At 54.0% G+C, this 17228-nt stretch overlaps 2 protein-coding genes across 4 annotated transcripts in view; both read right to left on the reverse strand.

The window, feature by feature from the left end:
* Positions 1 to 1987: 1987 nt before the first annotated feature.
* On the reverse strand, positions 1988 to 14743 carry SHKBP1 (SH3KBP1 binding protein 1). 2 transcript variants are annotated; one of them, XM_037729457.1, is made up of 18 exons: positions 14597 to 14743; positions 14319 to 14372; positions 14162 to 14207; positions 13972 to 14045; positions 13422 to 13480; positions 13094 to 13174; positions 10965 to 11126; positions 10794 to 10884; positions 10514 to 10704; positions 8703 to 8818; positions 7720 to 7807; positions 7488 to 7604; positions 6764 to 6934; positions 4608 to 4763; positions 4210 to 4306; positions 2951 to 3129; positions 2534 to 2645; positions 1988 to 2410 (listed from the first exon to the last, which is right to left on the reverse strand). In XM_037729457.1, exons 1-18 carry the CDS (start codon positions 14680 to 14682, stop codon positions 2179 to 2181), a joined length of 2112 nt encoding a protein of 703 aa, XP_037585385.1. In that variant the 5' UTR covers positions 14683 to 14743; the 3' UTR covers positions 1988 to 2178. The 2 variants fall into 2 exon arrangements, with proteins under 2 accessions (XP_037585385.1, XP_017358688.1); XM_017503199.2 differs by having other exon boundaries at positions 2534 to 2648.
* A 398-nt stretch (positions 14744 to 15141) lies between these two features.
* SPTBN4 (spectrin beta, non-erythrocytic 4) overlaps positions 15142 to 17228 on the reverse strand; it is a 114646-nt gene continuing 112559 nt past the window's right edge. For both annotated transcript variants that reach the window (XM_037729458.1, XM_017503200.2), the window contains exon 36: positions 15142 to 16191. In XM_037729458.1, the coding sequence (XP_037585386.1) occupies positions 16033 to 16191 (159 nt within the window). In that variant the 3' untranslated portion in view covers positions 15142 to 16032. The remainder of the gene's footprint in view (positions 16192 to 17228) is intronic.

The raw sequence follows: 17228 nt of genomic DNA on the forward strand, positions 1-17228 counted from the left end.
TGCAGAAAACCTTCCTGAGGAGGTGCCATAGGAATGGGCATTATTTTCGGGGAAAAAAATCCCAAGGCCAGCTGGGAGAGGTGGCTCACACCTGTAATCCCAGCCAGCAGTCTGGGAGTCCGAGGTGGGTGGATTATCTGAGGTCGGGAGTTTGAGACCAGCCTTGCCAACATGGCAAAACCCTGCCTCCACAAAAAATACAAAAATTAGCCGGCATGGTGGCGTGTGCCTGTAATCCCAGCTACTTGGAAGGCTGAGGCAGGAAAATCGCTTGAACCTGGGAGGTGCATGTTGCAGTTAGCCAAGATCAAGTCACTGCACGCCAGCCTGGGCAACAGAGCAAGACTCTGTCTCTAAATAAATAAATAAGCAAAAATTAGCCAGGAGTGGTGGCAGGTGGCTATAATCCCAGCTATTCAGGAGGCTGTGGCAGGAGAATTACTTGAACCTAGGAGGTGGAGGTTGCAGTGAGCCAAGATTGTGCCACTGTACTCCAGCCTGGGTAACATGAGCAAGACTGTCAAAAAATAAAAAATACAAATATAAATAAATAAATAAATAAATCCCAAGGATGTCAAGGCATAGGTTAGCTGAACCTGTCCCACACGTCCTGTCTAGAAGATTAAGAAACAGCAAAGTCAGGGATGCTGGTGATGTTTGCCACATCGAGGTATGGAGTACAAATGTTAAGGATGCAGTAACCAGTCCATTTACATCTGCCACTCCTTCCCCATTTGTTCTTCCTCCAGGCACTCCTCCTCCACTCTACCCACATGGGGCTGACCTCACCTTCAGGCTTGAAGACACATGATCCAGGGTGGGATAACAGAAGTCCTTCATCACTCTGGCCATAGTAATTGGTTCAGGAATGGCCACCTGACTCAATTCAAGCCAATGAGAATCAGTCCTGTGATTTTTGCTGTTGCTAGGGAGAAAAGAGTTGCTAAGGAGCTGCTTAGAGTCACCTTGACACAGGAAAAAACCTGACTGAGGATGCATTCCAGAGGTAAGCTGAGAGATGAAAAGATATTCTAGGTCAGGTGCACTGGCTCACACCTGTCATCCCAGCACTTTGGGAAGCTGAGGTGGGTGAAACACCTGAGGTCAGGAGTTTGAGACCATCCTGGCCAACATAGTGAAACCCTGTCTCTACTAAAAATACAAAAATTAGCCAGGTGTGGTGGTACGTGCCTATAATCCCAGCTACTCAGGAGGCTGATGCATGGGAATCACTTGAACCTGGGAGGCAGAGACTGCAGTGAGCTGAGATGGCACCACTGCACTCCAACCTGGATGACATACTGAGACTGTCTCAAAAAAAAAAAAAAAATTCTCGATGAGTGTTTAACCCCCGGATCCAGCCATACCTGAAGGCAAAGAATAAGCCAATACATTCCTCCCTCCCCTTCAACACCTTTTTTTTTTTTTTTTTGAGCCAGAGTCTCACTCTGTCACTCAGGCTGGTGTGCAGTGATGTCATCATGGTTCACTGCAGCCTTGGTCTCCCAGGCTCAAGTGATCTGATCCTCCCACCTCAGCCTCTCAAGAAGCTGGGACCGGCCCGGCATGGTGGCTCACGCCTGTAATCCTTGCCCTTTGGGAGGCCAAGGTGGGTGGATCACCTGAGGTTAGGAGTTCAAGACCAGCTTGGCCATCATGGTGAAACCCCATATTTAAAAAAAAAAAAAAAAAAAAATAGAAGCTGGGACCACAGGTGTACACCACCATGCCTGGTTAATTTTGGTATTTTTTATAGAGATGGGGTTTTGTCATGTTGCCCAGGTTGGTCTAAAACTTCTGAGTGTGAGCAAACTGCCCCCCTCGACCTCCCAAAGTGACGGGATTACAGGCATGAGCCACTGTGCCTGGCCTCCCTTTGCTTAAACAAGAGAGGTAGATGTCCCTGATTTTATATATATCATGTCAGGTCCCACATCTCCACCACCCCTTTCCTGGGGAGTCACAAGCCTGCTAAGAATAAGCAAGATGTTGGCAGTGAGGGCTTTATTGGGGAGGGTGACTTTGGCTTCCAGAAAAGAGGGAAGGTGGGGACCTAGTAACAATGACTATTTATTCCAAGGAGGCCCTGGCCCTGAACCCAGGGCTCCCACAGAGCAAGGGAGGTACCTGAGTCCCCCAGGACCAGGGCATCCCAAGGTATCATGGCAGCTGTGTTGTTCAAAAGGAAGTTTCGTTGAGCTTCATCTTGGGAGGCATGAGGGGAGTGCTGAGACCGGCAGAGGGCCAAGGGGCTGGTGTGGGTGGCCTTCGGAGCTCTGGCCCACTCCGCACCAGTTCCTGGCAGCGTTCCACAAAGCTGCCTCCACCACGGCGCCGGGCCTCAGCCTTCGGGGGGCTCGGGCTCCCACGGTGGCTGGACAAGGAGGTGTTGCTGGAGGCGGAGTGGAGGCTGAGGGAGTGCGGATGGTAAGTACATGTCATCACGGGGCAGCTGGGCCACTCTGCCCCCGGAGTCACCACACTGTCCCCTCTTCCTCCCATTGCACAGAGGGGGAAGTGCAGTTGTGGCTACCTGGTGAGGGAGATTCGGGGTGAGGGGCTGGGGAGAGAGCCCCACGAGGGAGCCAGTGGGGCCAGCTCACAGTGTTCCAGCTGTTCCATCAGCTCTTGCTCCGTCAGGCCACCTGCTGGGGGGCACGGAAGCAGGGTCAGGCGGCAAGACGGGGGTCACAGGGCAAGGGCCAGGGCTGCATTGCAGTGCAAGCATCCAGGGTCAGGACAGGACAAAGGAAGCAGAGATCAATGCACCGGGGTCAGAGGCTGAGACAGGGGTTGAAAAACAAGGGCAGGAAGGGATGGGGGGTAGAGAGAGGGGGTCAAAGGGTCAGAGGGCAAGAGCCTGGGAGAGAGAGCAAGAAGTCGGCTGTGGGGCATGGTTCTGGGTGAGGCTGCCGGGCTTGCGACGGGATTGGGGTGGGGCAGAGAGTACCAGGGGCCTGGCCGAGGCTGTCCATGGCGGTGGTTAAGTCCCACATGGCCAAGCTGCCATTGGCCTGGCCAGTGAGCAGGTAGCGCCGGGGCCGAGAGCCGAGCCGCCGGGAGCCCTCGCACTCCAGCACCGTGAAGGCCGTCGTGGGTGAGCCATCCACGGAGCGCACGGAGCACACCCTGGGGGGAGCATTGGGGGAGGCGGTCACCCTCGCTTTCTCACCCTTCCCGGTCCCAGCCCCCACCACTGTGGCTGCAGTTCCTGCCTCTCGGGGGCCATCCCCAATCGTTATCCATCCCTAGCCTGCTTTTCTCTCGAGTTCCAGTTGCAAGGGTCCAGCAGCCTCTCGGATACCCCCTAACCCCAAACTCCCAGGGAGTCTCCCCAGAGCTGCTGCTCTTCCTGGTTCCCACTGCAGGGAAGGCCCGAGTCCCATCCCAGCTGCTCCCCGACCTCCTATCAGCCTCCTGGCCTCCTCCCTGGACTCCTGGCCTCCTCCCTGGACTCCTGGCCTCCTCCCTGGACTCCTGGCCTCCCATCAAGCCTCCTTTCATCCCCTGAGCAGTGGCCGCAGCTCACTGAACAGGACAGCCTCAGCCCTTCCACAGCCTGACGAGGACTCGCCCACATCTGCACCCCATCCTCACCTCCTGTTCTGTGCCCCAGCCCAAGAGCCCATGTGTCCTTCCCGTGTGACCTTATTTGGCCCTTCTCAGCCTCTGCACATATGGTTCCCTCAGCCTGCGGCCCCCTGCCCCTCCCTTCTTTCTTTTGCTCCTTCCCACTTGCCCTCTAGGTCTCTGCTCAAAGTCCCTTCTTCCAGAACTTCCTCCTTTCCCAGCTGAAGCAAGGCTCCTAAAGCTCCCTGGGCCACCTCCATCCCACCCCGACCCCTCTGCCCGGACCTCCCATCCCACCCTCACCCCTCTGCCCAGGCCCCCCATCCCGCCCTCACCCCTCTGCCCGGACCCCCCATCTCGCCCTCACCCCTCTGCCTGTGCCCCCATCTCACCCTCACCGCTCTACCTGTGCCCCCAACCTGGCCCTGACTGCAATGGGCTGGCACTGTTCCAGGTCACTCCCACCCACACCTGTCACACCTTTAATACCTCCCACTCCAAACCCACCAGGCCTGTCCTCCCTCCCAGCCTTTGTTCCTTCAATGTTGCTTGGCTGGGACCCCTTTCTGGCCTCAGTGACCTGGCTGGCATCTTGCCTTCTCCCTTGACCTCCCCCCTGTTGGACAGGACAGTCCTCACCGCTGCCCAGTAGATGAGAGACGCACGAAGAGCTGGCTGGCGCTGGGCACCACCTTCTGGATGAACACTTGCTGGTCATCCCGCTCGCCATAGGGGCCTGGGACAGACAGGGGCGGGAGTCAGGGCCAGCTGGGGTCCCCTGGGCCTCAGACTCCCTTCCGCACTGATGAAACCCACCACCCCAAGACCCCGATCCCGTCCCCAGGCTGTTGGAGTTGGGCAGGGCAAGAGAGGGCTGAGGGTTGCGGCAGCCAGTGGAGCTCAGGTGCCTCAAGGATTGGGACATCCCAATCGTTGCAGGCTCCTGGGTCAGGTGGCAGCAAGTGGGAATCAGTGGAGGTCAACAGGGGTCAGGTAGAGGGGTCAGTGGGGTGCAGGGGCCAGGAGTCAGTAGGCACCAATGTCGTTGCCGGCACTGCAGCCGCCATGCCCGTCGGCCGACTCCAGCGCCAAGATCTTGAAGGAAGCGAGTGGGGTGGAGCCGGGCTGGGTGGAAATCATGCCTCGGAAGCGAGTCACAGACCACGTCCGCACGTGGTTGTTGTCGGCACAGACTGAGGGGCGCAGGGAGGGCAGAAGGTCAGGCCTGCTGCAGGCTCAATGCACCCACCCTCCAGAGCCCCAGGACAGCCCCGTTTCAGGAGGGTCAGGCTTTCCTGAGTCCTCCCCTTTCAGAGAGCACTCTCCTCCCCAGAATTCCAATTTTTTTTTTTCTTAAGAAGCCTCCAGTGGAACAGAATTCCAAATGTTAAAAACCCTGTTGCCGCCAGGCACGGTGGCTCACGCCTGTAATCCCAGCACTTTGGGAGGCCGAAGCGGGCGGATCACAAGGTCAAGAGATGGAGACCATCCTGGCCAACATGATGAAACCCCATCTCTACTGAAAATACAAAAATTAGCTGAGCGTGGTGGCGTGCGCCTGTAGTCCCAGCTACTCGGGAGGCTGAGGCAGCAGTATCACTTGGATGGAGAGGCGGAGGTTGCAGTGAGCCAAAATCATGCCAGTGCACTCCAGTCGGGGCAACAGAGTGAGATCCCATCTCAGAAAAAAAAAAAAACCGCAGTTGCCTCTGCCTCAAGAATTGTTCCAGAGCCTGGTCTCACCTACCCCTGTCCTCTGCCCCACGCTGGTCCTGGTCCATTTTGTCAAGCCTGAACCATGTCAGCACCCCGCTCCCAGAGGCCCCTACTCCTCCTGTCCTATCCACGTAGTGTGTTCCCACGGGCAGCCAGGTGGAGCCTGTGGATGCCTGAGTGTAGCCGTGTCCCTCCCCTGCTCAGAGCCCTCTGTGGCTCCTGCCCTTGTCACCTCCATACCCTCCTCTCCCCCCATTCTCCCCTCATTCACTCTGTTCCAGGCACAAGGGGCTCCCTGCGCTTCCTCAGACATCCTCACCTCAGAGCCTTTGCAATGTCTGTTCCCTCTGCCTGAATGCTTGTCCCCACTGATCTACACTGCTCATTCCATTATTTCTGTTGAAAGGTCCTTCCTCGGGCCTTCCCTAAATGACCCATCTCCAACAACTTCACACTGTCTAGCCACACACAACTTCATGTTTGTTCACACCCCTTATCGCTGCCTGGTGTTGAGTTAGATTATTTTATTAGTATTTTATTTTATGAGACAGAGTCTTGCTTTGCTGCCTGGGCTGGAGAGCAGGGGTGCAATCATCGCCGACTACAGCCCCTGACTCTCGGGCTCAGGTGATTCCCTCCGCCTCAGCCTCCCAAGGAGCAGGGACCACAGGTGCGAGCCACCACATTGGCTAATTTTTAAAAAAATTTTTTTGTAGAAACACCGTCTCACTTTGTTGTCTAGGTTGGTCTCACACTCCTGGCCTTAAGCAATTCTCCCAGCTTGGCCTCCCAAAGTGCTGAGCCACTGTGCTCCCCCTGATTTGCATTTTTCTTTATTTAGAGATGGAGTCCCGCTCTGTTGCCCGGCTGGAGTGCAGTGGCACCATCTTGGCTCACTGCAATCTCCGCCTCCCAAGTTCAAGCAATTCTCCCGCCTCAGCCTCCCGAGTAGCTGGGATGACAGGTGCGTGTTACCACACATGGCTAATTTTTTATATTTTTGGTAGAGATAGGCTTTCACCAGGTTGGCCAGGCTGGTCTCAAACTCTTGACCTCACCCACCTTGGCCTCCCAAAGTGCTGGGGTTATAGGTGTGAGCAACCGCACCTGGCCACTGATTTCCATTTTTATTTATTTATTGTTTGCCATCCCCGCTACAATGTCAGTTCTACAAGGGAGGGACTTGGCCTGTCTTGTTCATCACTGTATCCCCTATGCCTGGCAAACAGTGTGTGCCCCATAAATCCTTAGTGAATTGCTGGATTCACTAACACACACAGATTCACTCTTCCCCAGACGGATCCCCTTACGGTATTCTCTCACTTCTGCAATGACAGCCCCATCCCAGGTCAGTCCTCTCCCTGAGAGCTCTCTTCCTACACAAAGTCCCTCCCCAGTGGAAATTCTCATCCTCCTTCCTCCACACTCCCATCTGAGCCGTCTCTCCCAGCACCTCCAGCAGCCCAGGGAGGCTCACCTGAAATGAGGTGCTTCTCTGACAGCATGATCTTGGTGACAGGGCTGCGGTGCACAGTGAAGGTCTGGAAGAGCTGAGGCCCTGAGCCCACCGTCTCCGGGTGCTGCACGATGACCCGCACGCCCCCCGAGCTGGTGCCATAAGCGATCTCAATCCAGTTCCCACTGTCACCTGGTGAGGGGCCAAGGATGAAGAGATGGCCTGGGCCACAGAGACAGGAACCAGGCCACAGAGAAGGAGACAGGCACGGAACAGAGATACAGTCAGAAAGCAAGGAGAAGTGGGGCACGGTGGCTCACACCTGTAATCCCAGCACTTTGGGAAGCTGAGGTGGGTGGATCACCTAAGGTCAGGCGTTCGAGACCAGCCTGGCCAGTGTGGTGAAACCCTGACTCTACTAAAAATACAAAAATTAGCCAGGTGTGGTGGTGTGTGCCTGTAGTCCCAGCTACTCATGAGGCTGAGGCACGAGAATTGCTTGAACCCAGGAGGTAGAGGTTGCAGTGAGCCCAGATGGCACCACTGTACTCCAGCCTTGGCAACAGAGCGAGACTCTGTCTCAAAACAAAAAAAAAAAAAAAAAAAAAAGAAGAAGAAAAGACAGAGTCGAATCTGCTGCCCCCTGATAAACCCCCTGGGTCATGCTACACAAGCTAGGGGACAGCTGCAGGCTGGGGCTGGGGCTGGCTGGTGACAGCACCAGGGAAGCCGGGTCATAGCTTACTGGTCTTGGGGGTGAGGTAGACACTGAGGGCGGTGACCCCATCCTCTGCCGGGTCCCGGTAGAGCTCGCTGACCAGGAGGTCGTTGTCTTTCATGCGCAAGGGGAACTTCTGCACATCTGAGGTGGGCAGAGAGGGCGGAGTGAATTTGTTCCACATGCCCCGGCCTGTCTCCCTCCCTTCCCCTCTACCCGGGGAGGCTCTCAGGCACCCGGGACGCGGGCTGCTGCTCACCCACGTAGTAGATGGAGCCATTGTTGCAGCCCAGGAGGAGGAAGGAGCCTGCTGCGTCGTAACTGGTGATGGGCTGAATCTCCTGGACCTGGGGGTGGGGCAGGACAAGCTGCGGCCGGGAGCCCTTCCGCTCCTTTGCTTCTGTGGTGACGCCCCACAGAGGATGGGCCCCCTCTTCCCCTCCAGAACCCACCCACTGCTCCCCAGCCCCAGCCCCCCAGGCCAACCTCTGTCCCCATCTTTTTCCCTCCCTTCCTCCCTTTTGTGCATCTCTCTCTCTGACTCTTGGCCTCTCCTGGAATCCGTACTCTTTAAAGTTTTAATTTTTTTGTAGAGACAGAGTCTTATTATGTTGCCCAGGCTGGTGTCAAACTCCTGGGCTCAAGCCATCCCCGTCTCAGGCTCCCAAAGTGCTGGGATTACGCGTGGGAGTCACCGCACCCGGCCTTGATGCTATACTTCTGACATGACTCTAATTCATCTCCCTTTACCTCTCTAAGTTCCTCTGTCTGCCACAGTAGTTCAATTTGGTTTGACTCTGTCTACCCTTCTCTGTCACCTCTTTCCGATTTTCTATTTTTATTTGCTTAGTTTTCTCCCACTCTGTCTCTTTCTCGACCTCTGTCTTTCTCCCAAAGCCATCCTCCCACCTCAGCCTCCCGAAGTGCTGGGATTACAGGTGTGGGCCACTGAGCCAGGCCAGTTCCTGTCTCTTCCAGCATCTCCCCAACCTGCTCTCTCACCCAGTCCCAAGAGAATCCTCCCTCTCCCTTTTCAAATCCATTCATGCTTCATGTGGGCTCTGCAGCCCCTCCTCCAGGAAGGCTTCCCTGATGCTCTTAGGCCTTTATCACGGACATCCCCAGGCTCTAGCCAGCTGCTGATTCTCTGGCTTCCTCCAGGTTTAGGGGGTGGGGGTGGGGACAGAAGCGAACCCCTCCCTGGGTCTGTACAATCTGAAAAACTGGGAAGGGAACTCTGACCTGCCAGTGCTTGGTGACGGCATTCCACACCCCGATGCGCCCCGTGTGGCTTGTAGCAATGAGCTGGTTCCCGACGAAGAACAAGGCTTCCACAGGCACCCCCAGATGGAAGACCCCTGCAGTGTGCAAAAGGGGTTCAGCTGGAACCCTGCCTCATGGAAGAGGAGAGGTGGGAGGAAGAACTCCAAGGACCAGAGGACTCAGTAGGATCACAGAATCCTTGAAGAACAGAAGATTCCATCAGGGGCTGGGTACAGTTGTTCGCACCTGTAATCCCAGCACTTTGAGGTGGGCAGATCACTTGAGGCTAGGAGTTCGAGACTGGCCTGGCCAACATGGTGAAAACCCATCACTACTAAAAATATACAAATTACCTGAGTGTGGTAGTGCACACCTGTAGTCTCAGCTACTTGGGAGGCTGAAGCAGGAGAACTGCTTGAGCCCGGGAGGCAGAGGTTGCGGTAAGCCAAGTTTGCACCACTGCACTCCAGTCTAGACAACAGATCAAGACTCAATGTCAATAAAAATAATAATAATTTTTAAAAAGTAAAGATCCCAGCAGGAATTATGAAGAATAAAGTAGGCCAGAAGATTTCTGATGGGGTGTGGGATTCTAAAGGGGACTGGAATTCTAACAGCACTGAGCTTTGCAACAAGGCAAAGAAAACCTCCAGTGGTGGCAAGGGATTCCTACGAGGGCCGACATTTATTTGCAGGCACATTAATGAGTCAGAGATTTGTTGTTGTGGCTTTGAGACAGGGTCTTGCTCCATTTCCCAGGCTGGAGTGTGGTGTTGCAGTCACGGCTCACATAGCTCACTGCAGCCCCGAACTCTTGGCTTCAAACAATCCTCCTGCCATGGTCTCCCAAAGTGCTGGGACTACAGGTGTGAGCTGCTGTGCCCAGCTGTAAGTCAGATATTTCTTTTTTTTTTTTTTTTTTCTGAGATGGAGTCTCACTATGTCACCCAGGCTGGAATGCAGTGGTACGATCTCAGCTCACTACAACCTCTGCCTCTGAGGTTCCAGTGATTCTCCTGCCTCAGTCTCCTGAATAGCTGGGACTACAGGCACGCCACCACACCCCGCTAATTTTTTGTATTTTTAAAGATGGGGTTTCGTGTAGGCCAGGGGCATCTCGAACTCCTGACCTCAAGTGATCTGCCCACCTCAGCCTCCCAAAGGGATTACAAGCGTGAGCCACCGCACAAGGCCAAGTCAGAGATTTCTAATGGTGATACAGAATGGCTCATTCTAACAAAATGAAGAGATCTAACTGGGCAGGGAATTCTGATGGAGGGAGAATTGTATGTGGTTGTACGTGGGTGGATTTTTCTAAGAAGCCAAGGAATTCTAACAGGATATAGAATTCTGAAGGGCTAGAGCATTCTAATGACACAAAGAGATCTAATGGGGCAGACAATTCTTATGGGTTTGAGAATTTCATTGTGAGTTTTATTTTTTGTTTTTTTGAGACAGTCTTGCTCTGTCACCAGGCTGGAGTGCAGTGGCTCGATCTCAGCTTACTGCAACCTCTGCCTCCTGGGTTCAAGTGATTCTCCTGCCTCAGCCTCCCGAGTAGCTGGGACTATAGGCATGTGCCACCGCGCCCAGCTAATTTTTGTAGAGACAGGGTTTCACCATGTTGGCCAGGATGGTCTTGATTTCCTGAGGTCAAGATCCACCCGCCTCGGCCTCCCCAAGTGCTGGGATTACAGGCCTGAGCCACCTCACCCGGCCTGGGGTGGGTTATTTTAATGGGCCGTAGAATTTAAAGGACAGAGGGTTCTGGAAAAGGCTTGAGGCCATACCTATCTCGGAGCCACCACCTTCCACCTGCAGAGCCCACAGCAGGATCTCACTGCAGGTGGCTGCTGCCACCATCTTGTCATGTTCACCCAAAGCCCCACCGGGCACCCGGGCTGTGAGCGCCAGTCGTTCGATGGGCCAGTCCAGGCGGGGACTGGAAAACACCAGCTGCCAGCCAGAGGCTTCCTTCAGCCTGCAGGGTTGAGGTGACATCAGCAACCCTCACTGCATGCCCTCCCCGTCAACAGGGCTGGGACCTCCTGCCACTCCCTCCCCAAGCACCTGTAGCAGACCAGAAACTGGGTATAGGCCACGGCGATCCAGTTATGGTGCCCACACACCAGGCGCACCATCCCCGGCTCCTCAGGTTGCCCTTGAGGGGAAGAGCAGGGATCAGAAGAGGGTCACAGGGGACCCACAGCTTCCCCAACCTCCCACAAGATAGAAATGTACCTGAGGGTGAGGGAGGGGCCTTCTCATCCAGCATTCGGCCCAGCAGCCCTGCATTCCCAAGGTTGGGGGGCATCGTGTTGCTCCGTCGGACAGGGGCCGGGCGCCCTCCTAGCTGCTGAGGCCCCAGTAGGCTGTGCCGGTTCCGCCGCTTCACCGGGAACGCTAGAGAACAAGAGGTGGAGTAACAGTCATGGTAATCGTGGCCATCACATAGCAAGCACTTAAAATATGGCAGTGACTGACTTCCCCATGTGTGGGACATAGTCTCTGGGTGAAGATTTTAGGTGGGGCAGTGATGTGGCATGAAATGACACTGAACCACACAGCAAATTACTGCCTTTTCAGTTCCCTTGAGCCTTTTGTTTTTTTCGGAGTTGCAGTTTTGCTCTTGTCGCCCAGGCTGGAGTGCAGCAGTGTAACCTCAGCTCACTGCAGCCTCCGACTCCCAGGTTCAAGTGATTCTCCTGCCTCCATCTCCCAAGTAGCTGGGATTACAAGCACCTGCCATGACACGTGGCTAATCTTTTGTATTTTTGGGAGACACGGGGGTTTCACCATGTTGGCCAGGCTGGTCTCTAACTCCTGACATCAGGTGATCCGCCCACCTCAGCCTCCCAAAGTGCTGGGATTACAGGTGTGAGTCACCGCACCTGGCCCTAATTTTCCCTTTTAACAAATAGAAGACTGCACTGTTGGCAAGAAATAGCATCTAGCCAGAGTTGTTTTTTGCTTTGTTTTGTTTTGAGATAGCATCTCGCTCTGTCACGCAGGCTGGGATGTAATTTGAGATCATAGCTTACTGTAGCCTTGACCTCTGGGCTCAAGCGATCCTCCCGAATAGCTGGGACCCCAGGTGCACCCCACCACACCTGAATAATTTTTTTATTTTTTTTTATTTTTGAGACGGAGTCTCGCTCTGTTGCCCATGCTGGAGTGCAGTGGTGCGATCTTGGCTCACTGCAACCTCTACCTCCTGAGTTCAAGCAATTCTCGGCCTCAGGCTCCTGAGTAGCTGGGATTACAGGCACCCACCACCATGCCGGGCTAAGTTTTGTATTTTAGTAGAGATGGGTTTCACCATCATGGCCAGACTGGTCTTAAACTCCTGACCTCGTAAATCCACCCACTTTGGCCTCCCAAAGTGCTGGGACCACAGGCGTATTTGTTTTTATTCTTAGCAGAGAAAAGCTCTTGCTATGTTACCTGGGCTGGTTTTAAACTCCAGGTCTCAAGCGATCCACCTGCCTCAGCCTCCAAACCCCTGGGATTACAGGTGTGAGCCACTGCTCCAGGCCTCGCCAGAGTTTAACGACACTGCTATGTTTGGATTTTATTTTCATGTTTACTTTGTATTTGTGATATAAAGCTTGTATTTAAAATGACTTTTTTTTTTTTTTTTTTAAGCCGGGCATGGTGGTGGAGCTGAGGTGGGAGAATGGTTTGAACCTGAGAGGCAGAGGTTGCAGTGAGCCAAGATGGCACCACCGCACTCCAGTCTGGGCGACAGAGCCAGACCTTGTCTCAAATAAGTAAATAAATAAATAAAGTAATTAATTAATTAATTTAAAAAATGATTGTTTTTGGAAAACATGGATAAAACTAAGTTGGAAAAATACTACTACAGGTCTTTATATCTGGCAAATCTCATGAAGGTAGCAGGTACCGACAGCAGTTAGGGAAATAAAGCTGTAGATGAAATTTCCCTACTCTTGTTTCTTCTACCAATTAGAAAAGCCTAGTCCCAATAACCACAGGGGCCATACCTTCCATGGCCAGTGGGATGGCTATCACGGGCATTATGGTCAATAACTTCCCATTAACATTTCTCCCCTCCGTGCAAACAATCCCAGGTCTTCCAAAGCCCCCCTACAAAGAAACCAAATCTGGCCTACAACTCCCATGGGGCTCCAGAGCATCCTTCTGAGCCTCAAGAGCTAGCTGGCCCATTGCCTCATGGGAAATGATATTTCCGACTTCCTTTCCAAGCATCAGCCCAAGCATCTGATAGGGAACTACACCTCCCATTGTGTCTCAGGGTTCACAACACAGGCACCCAAGAGTTGCGGCCTTATGAGAAATGTAGTCTTTAGTCCACCTCCACACCCCTCCCTTCCATTAGGAGTGCCCACCTGGTGGGGGCAGGTAACCATTGAAGAGGACGTTTCCACAAGAAGATCGATCCAACTCCTCTCGAAGCTGCAAGCGACGAACTGCAACGGGAGGACTTAAAGCCTAGGACTTAGGGGGATGCTAAGGCTACCCCATTTCCCCCTTTCTGTCTCTCTCTACACAGAATACCAGTACTCCCCTCAGTACCAATACAGACCCAGGACCATACCCAGTGCTCGCAGCTCCACCACAGCCCTCTTTCAGAAGAGAAGGGGAAGAGGGGCAGGCAGCATCACTACAGAGTTGGTTTCTATACAATGAGGATGATAGTTGGGGGCCACCACTTACCCAGAGGAGTGAGCCCATAGAACTGGGCTTCATGGAGGAGGCTGGAACCGTGGACACCCCTGGGTAGTAGAATTGACTAGAGGTCAGGATCCAGGGGGTGGGGGTGAGCAGAGAATTCTGAGGGGGAAATGTTCAAAACTGCACAGAGAATGTAAAGGAGTAGAAAGTTTTGATGGAATCAAGATTCTAAGGAGTGATGATATGGGTGGAGGAAGGGGTGTGTGTGTGTGTGTGTAGGGAGAAATTGAAGGACTTAATTTTAACATGATCAAGGTTCTCATGAAGTTTTGCTTATTTGTTTTTTTAGAGATGGGGTCTCGCTCTGTTGCCTAGACTGGTCTCCAAATCCTGGGCTCAAGTAAGCCTCCCACCTCAGCCTCTCAAAGTGCTGGGATTACAGTCTTGAGCAACCCCACCGCGCTAAGCCTGTGATTAAGGTTCTGAATGAGAATTCTAAAAGAATGGAGCTCAAGTGGGCATTCGAGGAAATGAAAGAAATTCTCAGGGGGTGAAGACAGGGAAGGACTCCCTCCCCCTTTTCCATGCCAACCTGGGGTCCAACTCTTTGGTGCGCAGGAAGTTGAGGATGGGAGCAAAGACTGTAGGGTCCCTGTCGATGAAGATCTGCGGGAAAGGGGAGCAGAGGGTGGATGGGGTAAAGGGCAGGACTGAGTAGGGGTCCTGCCCATTTTCCGACCCCAATCCCTCCCCCGTCCCATTTCAGTTCTTGTCCGACTTACTGCTCCGGTCTCATCTTTCAGCGTCGAGATGCGTCCGCTCAGAAGACTGCAGGGAAGGGACACCGAGCAGGCGTCACGGGCGGGGGTAGTGGATATTAGGTCTCTCAAGCCCTCTCCATCCCCCCTACCCTCGTCCCAAACTCGCTCTCCCGATCACCTGGAGAAGAAGGAGTCTGGGATCCAGGTGAGCGTCTGGCGAGAGGTACTGAATCTGGGCGGGGAAGTAGAGGAGCAGGTGAGGAATGCGGTCCCCTCCCGCAGAATCCAGGGTTTCCTCCCCTCCCTTCCCCCGGCGTTTTTCCAGGCTCTCGCGCTTCCAGCAGGGGGCGGAGCAACCCTTGATGGACAGGGATTTTCCCCAGGAGAGGCGGGTAGGGTACTCCCACCCCGCTTCCCGCCCCCAAGGATGGGACCTCAGGAATCTCCCACACTCACCTCTTGCCTCCCACATTCAGATGAATCACTTCCCCGGGAGGCCCCCTAATCGGGACCCCCTCGGCTGCAGTAGTCGCAGCTGCCATGGCCCCCGGGCGAGCCGGCTGGCCCTCACCCACTTCCGGGTGTGCACCCGGACCCCGCCCCCACTGGGTGCTCATTGGGCTAGAGACTCCAGAGGTCACTGGCGATTGGACAGAACGCCTGCCCATCGAGGTTAACTTTTCCGCCTCCTTAAAGGGGTCCGCCTTTCCTGGACTGGACGGGGCGGACCCGGTGTCTCCTTTGGGGAAGTTTATTACGAAGCATAACAAAATATTCTCTGTCCCTCTAGGTTCTTGTTTTAGGTATGGCATCTAGGTGCATCGTCAAGGGGCGTGTGTTTAGACCCGAAATTAAGTACACATAAAGAGGTACATCTAGATGTTCTCCGCAGCCACACCCCCGTGCCCCCTCCCCATCCCACATCCACCCCCACAGCCACCACAGCCCTCCTTTCAATCCTGCCAGACGCAGCCCAGAAAACCCAAACAAAGTAGCATAGACCGTCAAAGCCAAAGGGTTTATTATAGGTACATACAGTGTGCGCCCGTCACACCGCCCCACACTCCCGGGCCCCAGCGGCTTCTCCAGGCGGCCATGGGGGCTGCCCACAACCCAGTCCCCCCACTCCCCAGGGAGATGCTCCAGCCAGAGGCATGCAGGGGGAGGGCTTCCCCTCACCCCTCCCCTCATGAAGTGGCATTTACAACTGGAGGGGGGAGGAGAGAGGAACAGTTTTGAGCTTTGACGCTCCTCCCACTAAAAGCCTTCGCGGATGCGGGGCGGGGGAGGAGGAGGTCGACGTTTTGCAAAAATAAACTAAGTCAGGAATTAACCGCATGGCTCTGAGGCGGCAGAGTGCAGGGGCTAAGGCCCCTTAACTCCCCCCTCCCAGACAGAGATCAAGGCAGCATTGGAAGTGAGGTAAAGGCGGGGAGGGGGTGTCCCCTCCCTACCCCCTAGCACCCTGGATGGTCCAGGGGACCTCACCAGCGCCCCCATGCCCATCCCTAGGGCGGAAAGGGGGGCAGGATTTATCGCCCCCACCACCCCAGCTTCTTGGGGCAGGATCTGCAGATAGGGGCAGGGGGCTTGGCTCAACTGGCCCCCTGCCCACCCCCATCAAGCTCAGTTATTGCATAAAAATAAGGGAGCCCCAGCACCTGGGGTGGGGGTGGTGAGTGGGAAGGGGCCGAAATATGGCTATAGGGGCAGCAATCTCCCCACCAATTCTTGGGGTGCAGGAGAAGTCCCCTCCTTTCCAGTGCCCACCATGTCACGCGTCCTCAGTGTTGGAACTAGGGGCTCCCGCCCCTGTGGAAAAAAAAGTGTCTTTGTGCCCACAGTGCGGAAAAGAGGGGCGAGGAGATGTGTCAGGCCATGGGGATGGGAAGTCACTTCCTGCGCCCGCTGGCCCTGCGGTCTCCGCCTTCCCTCTTGGGATTGCCTTCGTCTGTGGATGAAGTCGTGGGTAGTGTCTGGCTCCAGCGGGCGATCTCTGCGTGTTCCGCCACTGAGACAGCCACAGCCTCCAGCCAGCCATTCATCTCCTCCTGAGGGAAGAAACAGGGCACAGAGTCCGTATTTGGAAGAAAGAAGCTGGAATAATAGGTGAATCTCAGATCAGACTACCCTCTCTGAAATTCAGTCTTCTCATCTATTAAAAAGGGATGATGATGATGATGATGATGATGCAGTTACATAGCAATGTGTGTCAGGCTCCGTTCCAAACACTTTAGTGGATGAATTCCCTTAAACCTATGCAATAGGACTAAATATACTTCCTACTACGCAGATAAATGGCATAAACCAACAATAATAATATGGGCCAGCACTACCAGAGCACTTGACATTTACCAGGCCCTGTGCTAAGTATCAATTTATCATGTATCAATTAAATATGGAGCAATTTAATTCTCACAATAACCCTATTATAAGAAACTTTTTAATTTTTTTGAGACAGAGTCTTGCTTTGTCCCCAGGCTGGAGTGCAGTGGCTCGATCTTGGCTCACTGCAACCTCTGCCTCCCAGGCTCAAGGGATTCTCATGCCTCAGTCTCTCAAGTATCTGGGACTACAGGCACATGCCACCATGCCTGGCTACTTTTTGTATTTTTAGTAGATACGGGGTTAACCCTTTGCAATTCTGCACCTCTGGTCCTCTGCACTTGCAGTTCCCTCTACCTAGATCACCCACTCCCTCGTTTTTGAGACAGAATCTCACTCTGTCCCCCAGCCTGGAGTGCAGTAGCACAACCATGGCTCATTGTAGCCTTGACCTCCCTGGTTCAGATGATCCTTCCACTCGGCCTCCCAAGTAGCTGGGACTACAGGCATGTGACACAACCCTTGGCTAATTTATTATTATTATTTGTAGAGATGGGATCTCTCTGGGTTGCCCAGGCTGGTCTTGAACTCCTGGGCTCAGGCAGTCTTCTGCTTAGCTTCCCAAAGTGCTGGGATTACAGGCATGAACCAAGATGCACGACCTGAATCACCCCTTTTTTTTAGACCCCCGGCCCTATGAATCACTTTTTTTTTTTTTGAGACGGAGTTTCGCTCTTGTTACCCAGGCTGGAGTGCAATGGCG

Source organism: Cebus imitator, unplaced genomic scaffold, assembly GCF_001604975.1.
Source record: "Cebus imitator isolate Cc_AM_T3 unplaced genomic scaffold, Cebus_imitator-1.0 Scaffold306, whole genome shotgun sequence".
Classification (NCBI taxonomy): Eukaryota; Metazoa; Chordata; class Mammalia; order Primates; family Cebidae; genus Cebus; species Cebus imitator.

What these genes read in the sequence shown, in the direction of transcription:
- SHKBP1 (XM_017503199.2), bottom strand. Translation starts at nt 14,682, where the DNA reads ATGGCAGCTGCGACTACTGCAGCCGAGGGGGTCCCGATTAGGGGGCCT. An exon ending in CAGTGCCGGCAACGACATTG is followed by an intron (nt 4,307 to 4,607) that starts GTGCCTACTGAC and finishes TGTCTGTCCCAG; the next exon opens with GCCCCTATGGCGAGCGGGAT. An exon ending in CTCTCATCTACTGGGCAGCG is followed by an intron (nt 3,130 to 4,209) that starts GTGAGGACTGTC and finishes TGCTCCCCCCAG; the next exon opens with GGTGTGCTCCGTGCGCTCCG.